General features: G+C 38.8%; 1 protein-coding gene across 1 annotated transcript in view; it reads right to left on the bottom strand.

The window, feature by feature from the left end:
• LOC121863441 overlaps positions 1-6491 on the bottom strand; it is a 24344-nt gene extending 17853 nt beyond the window's left edge. The window contains exon 1 of the mRNA XM_042362103.1: positions 6299-6491. Within this exon, the coding sequence (XP_042218037.1) occupies positions 6299-6491 (193 nt within the window). The remainder of the gene's footprint in view (positions 1-6298) is intronic.
• Between the last annotated feature and the right edge of the window lie 1009 nt (positions 6492-7500).

Here is a 7500-nt window from a genome sequence, read left to right as displayed (position 1 = left end):
GAGTGTATGCGCTTGTTGTGGTGTGTAGCCGTACTGTTCCTCCCTGTGTGAGTTACTTAGTGTATAAGGAGGTGAGCTATTGTGTGGTGGTGGTGTACTGCAGGGTCTCTCTCTCTCACCCACCGCGACATGTTCTTCATATGTTGTTATGTTATGTTAGGCTACGTTATGTTATGTTATGTTATGTTATGTTAGGTTAGGTTAGGTTAGGTTAGGTTAGGTTAGGTTAGGTTAGGTTTAGTTAGGTTAGATTAGGCTAGGTTAGACTAGGTTAGGTTAGGTTAAGGGATCACTATTAATCTCGAGGTAATAACTCTCAGTGGTCTTTAACTGATAGTAAACATTACGGGAATATGTGACATGTTGAGAATTAACAGAAAGGAACAGAAATGAGAACAACAGGAGTACATGAAATAGTAGTAGTAGTAGTAGTAGTAGACAGACTAGTAATAGACGAAACAGTAGAAAAATAGTAACAGACGAAACTATTACGTATAACTGGTAGGGATAAAGATCACTCGTATAGGGATAAATATATAATAATTTCGGGTTAAATAAAGATATAGGGTTAAAGATATATACATGATTCGTAAGGAAAGAACCACATAAGAGCGGACCATCTTGTAGGCTGCGACATTTGTAAAAAGGAATCCGTATTTTTGTGATGTTGTAACGTGACCAGACCCAACACCTGACGCCACTCCAATAATGTCCTTACCTAACTTAACCTAACCTAACCCGGATCAATACGTAAGATCATAGATAAATGGGAAAGTAGCATTTTTCTCTTAATTTTGGTTTTATAGTTACAAGCATAAACAACACAAAGAATATAATCAGTGAGACAGGTGAGGTTATTTTGTTATACTTCTATTTATCACTATATTACCCCGGGCCAATGGGATAATTTACTCTTAGTTTGGGAGCCGCCGCCGTAGAGTATGGTGGCGCTGCAGTCGACGTGTTGTGTAGGGGAGTCAGGCACAAAACTCCGCGGATGTTCCAATCAACTTTTGTCTTCGTTCCTTGGTGGAGACCTTAATCTCTTCAGTATGATGACTTAAGAACACACACACACACACACACACACACACACACACACATGGGTTGTTTGTTTTTTGTTTTTTTTTTTTTGTTGTGGTGTTGTTTTTTTTTTTTTTTTGTTTGTTTTTTGTTGTTTTTGTTGTTTGTTTTTGGAGAGAGAGACAATCGCTGTAAAATCTTATTCCTCTCAGACAATATCTCACAGGAAGAACTACCACAGGCAGGAGGGAGAGTTGGTGTGTCATCGGGAAGACCAGCACGGAGACACTCAGATACGTGACCATTTCACACACACACACACACACACACACACACACACACACACACACACACACACACACACACACACACACACACACACACACACACATACTGCATAATATATGAATGTGAAAATATATGCAAGTTGTGGGTAGAAATATGAACGAGGAATATACTGGTGTGTTAGAACTGCGATACAGCGTTTATTAAGAGTTCAGTCACCTGCTTTAAAAATAGAATCACCTGACAAAGATATCTTTAGTCTAACCTAACCTAACCTAACCTAACCTAACTAACCGGGGGGGGTTTTTTCAAATATCTTGCAGATTGCCTCTATCGTATCACCTAATTATGTTTCTGAGTAGTGCAGTTATAAGTATCATTTGTGAATTAATTCCTAGATTTTTTTCAGAGTTTTTGGTATGAAATAAATCTCAGTCTAATACATCAGGTGAACAATGCTCAGTATTTTGAACGTGATGAGAACAAATCGAAGAACTCAAATCTTGTAAATGACACTAAAACTTTATTCAATAGAGACTTTTGTTTTGTCTAATAATAATGAGACGTCTCTAGAGCTCAGCACAAGCCCGTTATTATACAGTAAATCATTAATTTCCTGATTATATCTGTATTCCTCCGTGTATTAATATATCTTTATTATTTGATTCGAAAACTTTCTTACATTTACGTGAGTTCTGACATATCTTATTAGTTTGTAAGGATATTATAATTCGGGTGATCAACATTCACTTCAACACTCTAGGGAGCTTTAAATATATTAGGCAGTTTGGGCGGACGTATGAGCAATAGGGGCTGGTGTATACTGCTCCTAGTATGGGCCAGTAGTCTCGCTGAAGGGACGATGGTCAAGTGAAAGTCAAAACGACAGTGTTTACCGTCGTGAAGTAAATGATTTAACCTGCTGACCGCTAACGTTATTGTGTATGTGTATCCCAGGCCATATATACCTGATCTACCGTTACTCTGAGTTGTTGTCCTGATGGTATCAAGTATGTGGTGAGAGACTGTTGTGACCCTTCTGCTGCCATCTTGACCTTGACATTATTATTATTATTATTATTATTATTTTTATATGTATTTATATATTATTGCCACCATAATCAGAGACATAAAGATACATTATACACAAGTTGACTTGAATTTAACTACAGTAAAACCTCTATTTAACGGACTTCATGAAGATGAAATCCGTTATATCGGATCCGTTATATGGAGGTTTCACTATAGGGAAGATTAGATTACCATGTGAACTGCCTGTCTTCTGGGGAGTAAAACTAACCTCCATTAGCTTCCTTCTGACGTCCACAGTATTATTCCTTTAGTTAACACCACAGTTATAATTCCCAGCAACGTTTAATTCCAACTATAAAATTCTAACAAACATAAAAAAATGAAACTTAATTTTTATTTATTTGGTTCTATCTTTTTCTTTTTATCTACGACTTGATTACCCAACTTCTCAATCAGGTCTCACAACCACGGTGGTCACCTGGTAGAGTGTGTCACAGCCCTGGGAAAACACGTACTGTTTGGCTATGGTGGTGAGAAGGTTGTGTACGGTCACCTCACTCCTTCTTCTCTCTCATCCTCCTCCTTCCTTTCCTCCTTCATCCCGTCCTTCTTTCTCTCCCTCTCTCCATCCCTTCCCTCCTTATCTCCTTCTCTCTCCCTCTCTTCCTTCTTTCTTTCTTTCCTCCCCACTTCCCTCCTCTCCCTCCCTCCCCTACACGGACACTTCCTTGCACCTGATCTACTGTAGACAACTCTACAAATGTGGACTCGTTTGGTACAGTGTGTGTGTGTGTGTGTGTGTGTGTGTGTGTGTGTGTGTGTGTGTGTGTGTGTGTGTGTGTGTGTGTGTGTTTTACGTGTATATGTTACTGCGCGCGTGTATGTGTGTGTAATTATTACCTCTATTTAGTATATTGCCCTTAAGTCATACTAAAACTTGTTTGAGTTATTTTAGGGACAGACAGATTAACAGACAAAGCGAAAGAAAGAACAGAAAAACAATACCCGCACCTACAGTTGCGTAGGGTTAATAATAATAATAATAATAATAATAATAATAATAATAATAATAATACTAACACCACCACATTCAGTCATACATGTACCAATGTAAGTGCCTTTGTTTTCCTCAGCAGCGGAAGTGGTCAGGGCTCAAGGTATGTACACAGGATAGGAATCAGCTGTGTAGGTTACTTGTTTTGTTTAATTCTTATTTGTTTATTTATGTATATTTTATTTAGTTTCGTTATTTTATTTTCATTTATTCTTCTTGTTTGCATTTATTTAGATATATTTATTTTGTGTTTATTATTTTTTTTATTAATCAGCTTTGTTTAATTATCTACTTTTATCAGTTTCTTTTTCACGTATTTTATAATTTTTTAGTGTATTCTTTTTCCTTTTGCATTGATTTATTTATTTGTTTTAATTTAGTTTAGTCGTCTACATTAATCTATTTATCATCAGTATTTTTTTAATTTTTTTGGTTTCAACATTTTTTCATTTATCTATATTTTTATTTATTAATGTTTGTAGATGATGGAGGTGTGGCAGGGTGGGTGGAGGTGTGGCAGGGGTGGGTGGAGGTGTGGCAGAGTGAGTAGTGGAGGTGTAGCAAGGTGATGTCCGTCAGGTGAAACACTAATTGGAGGTTCTCTACCATAACCTTTAATTAATGATGGACGAGTATAATTATTAACATTGTCACACTCACAAAAGTAATAATGTCATGAGACAATTAATGTATGTTGTCTACGGCCGTCACACTCCCTCTCTACACGGTGAGCAGTACGACCTGGTAACTTCTGCCTTTACTTCAGGTATTGTTCCTTCTGGGTACTGGATGACGAGACTCTACATTATACACCATATATGTTTAATAACTATTAATAGCTGTAGTAATTTCAGTACAGGTAATTAGAAAAAAATTATAACCAAAAGTTAACATTTCTGGCCATTTTTTAATTAAGGTTTTAGTCTTGAATACAAGCTCTTCTCTTGTCTGTGGCTTCTTCGGTCAACCAATTGTAAAGTACCTGGTTTAGTGAGGGATCTGTGGTAGTTAGTACAGTTCCCACATCATTGCCTCCTCGTGTACCGAAGGCGTACTGTATCACGGCTCCTGCGTCACTTGGTCTACACTTTTGGGTAACTCGCGGGATTTACTATAATAATTTTAGTGTCAGTTGCCGTATGTGTGTACTACCATGGACGGTCCCGTGTGGGCGGTTTACCCATCTCTCTCTTCATCTTGTGTTATGTCAGTGATATTTGTTATTGTTCTTGTTGTTGTTGTTATTGTTGTTATTGTTGCTCTTGTTGTTATTGTTATTATTATTGTTGTTATTGTTGATTTGTTGTTGAGTTGGTACACTGATATGACACACCTGACATATATTACACCTGGGGAGATAAGTAACTGTCACGAACTCTTTATTATTGGTGTATGTCGTTTGGTACTGTCAACAACCAGTACCCACCTCACTGCCAGTACCGTGATAAAGGTTATCTCGCCAGTCTTCTCTACAGTGGGCTTTATGAACCAAATATAACTTGATCTTATGTTAGTGGGATCATCTTAAACCCGCGGAGGTGAGAGGCGGTCAGGGCGTGTGAGAACGCTACGTGTATTATAGTCAACTGTCTATACTCTAAGAGATAATTCGGGCAATAAAGCTACCTAACACAGAAATATCTAACCTGAACTGAACAGAAAGATCTAACCTAAACAGAAAGATCTAAACTAACCTAACCTAAAACAGAAAGATCTAACAACCTAACCTAACACAGAAAGATCTAACTTAACTTAACCTAACACAGAAATATCTAACCTAACCTAACCTAAAACAATATCTAACCTAACTGACTAACTTAGGTCCCTTCTTTATCATTAGTGCGTCCAATCATCAGGTAATATAAACGAGGGTTCCTAATCTTCATGAAACCAAATATTATTCTGAATGCTTCCTCAAGACCCATAAGGTAAGACTTTTCTTAATCCTCCTGCTGTACCTGTGTTGGTCGTATATGTGACATCTTGGTCTGCCATTGATTGTCTTCTCGTCTCCCAGGCTGTCAACACCTAACACACATTTTATTTTTACGGTCATCTGGACGAGAGCTTCAGGTCCGTATATTCATTTGTTTGTATAACACTGATGGCCACTACTACAGGAGTTTTGTTAATGCCCAGTGCACCAATACACAAGTTAGTGCTGCCATGAGAAAGAAAACGGACGCGGTAAATACAGAAAACGGAGATATTGTATTATAGTGACACATACTAAGATAGTGGTAACATATTTCACCTTAACAGAGGCACTGAGTTGGGGCTGATAGTATGAAACAAATGGATGATGACTCACAGGCGTAGTGTCCAGAATACTCTCTGAGAGTCCGGTGAACCTGGTAATTTTAGACGTAATATACAGTGTCCTTTCCAACTTGACCACAATTTCATGTTGCCAGCGACACGTCAACCCAAATTACCCTACATACATGAAACCTCTACTCACAGGTAGATGTGCATGTGTGTGTGTCGCTTTAATGGGTCTAGGGTAAGTCTTTCAACCGTGGAGACTGAAAGTTTCACTGCTGATGGTGGGAACAACGCTTTGCCTCCCCATACTTAAAGATTCCACAGCGCCTTCTAACCATTGTTGGTCAGCTGGCCTCGCCATTTCTAGATTGTTTATTTTTGTAATTTTTGTGTATTTGTTTTATTTTTTTGTATTATGGTATTTATTTATTTCATTGTATTTATATATGCCTTGTATTAATGTGTTTATTTTAATAGTTTGTAAATATTTTATGCCTCTTTCAACATTATGAGGGAGTGACACAAATTTTAAAGCTTTTATAAACGTGGTTAGCTGTAAGAAGAAAGTTAATCCATATTTTCCTCCCAGTTAAAGTATTTGGTAGAGAGTGACTGTGGTGCACTAGATACAGCACCCACGTTGAGCTGGAGCCGCATGAACAGCCGTGACAGAGCCGTAGTTGGGGACGTGTGTTGTAACCACTGTCAACACTGTCACTTCACACTCATCCTCTTCTCTTACATCAAGAATTTTAAACTCTTCCTTGATAATAGCTTCAACTACACTTAGTTCACTAGCTTCAACTGGGGCCAAATCAAGGAAGCTCGTCATTGGTCAAGTCAGGTGGATAAGAGAGAGTCGATGGTCAAGTCAAGTCAGGTGGATAAGAGGAAGGGTGGGTCATTGGTCAAGTCAAGTCAGGTGGATGGGGAGAGAGGTGGGTCATTGGTCAAGTCAAGTCAGGTGGATAAGGAGAGAGGGGTGGGTCATTGGTCAAGTCAAGTCAGGTGGATAGAGAGGTGGGTCATTGGTCAAGTCGAGTCAGGTGGATAAGGAGAGGGTGGGTCATTGGTCAGAGTCAAGGCAGGTGGATAAGGAGAAGATTGGGTCATTGGTCAAGTCAAGTCAGGTGGATAAGGAGAGGGTGGGTCATTGGTCAAGTCAAAATCAGGTGGATAAGGAGAGAGGGTGGTCATTGGTTCAAGTCAAAATCAGGTTGGATAAGGAGAGAGGGTGGGTCATTGGTCAAGTCAAAATCAGGTGGATAAGGAGAGTCGTGAGTGTTTCTAACTCTTTTCTTGAGGCATATCTTCGTTATCGGTGTGTTTCAAAGTCCACATGATAATTTGACTCCCCAGCTCGGATATCATTCTAGATCAACGTTATTACTATATTAATTGCAATTGAGAATATAAAGATTGAACAATGAACCAACGCACCTCATTCCGCCAATATCAGCTGCATTGATAACATCTACTCTAGTTCTGGTTGTAAGCTCTTATGGACGGATTATAGATATAAGAATAAGCTCCTTGTTGGTCGATTAACTCAGGACAATTTCGACTATTTTGACAACATCTTTGAGACGTAAGCTTGAGAGCAGTCATGTGAGCTGTGGCGTTAGAACACGAAGGGCGACTATCATCATATAGACTCACAGTTTCTTATGTTTTGTAACAGGTATAAGGAGAACTTGGTAATACGGTAGGGCTCAGTAGCAGTTGCAGTGGTGGATGAGATGTGTTGGCGTACACTAGTCTGAAGCAGGAGGCTCTGTGGCTGTCAATAATGACAGTACTGGTCACGCTCTCCGCCTGTTGTCCTTACAGGTTTCTCTTCC

The sequence above is a fragment of the Homarus americanus genome, unplaced genomic scaffold (genome assembly GCF_018991925.1).
Source record: "Homarus americanus isolate GMGI-L3 unplaced genomic scaffold, GMGI_Hamer_2.0 scaffold15413, whole genome shotgun sequence".
NCBI classification, from domain to species: domain Eukaryota; kingdom Metazoa; phylum Arthropoda; class Malacostraca; order Decapoda; family Nephropidae; genus Homarus; species Homarus americanus.
This window is presented reverse-complemented; position numbering and strand designations above follow the sequence as displayed.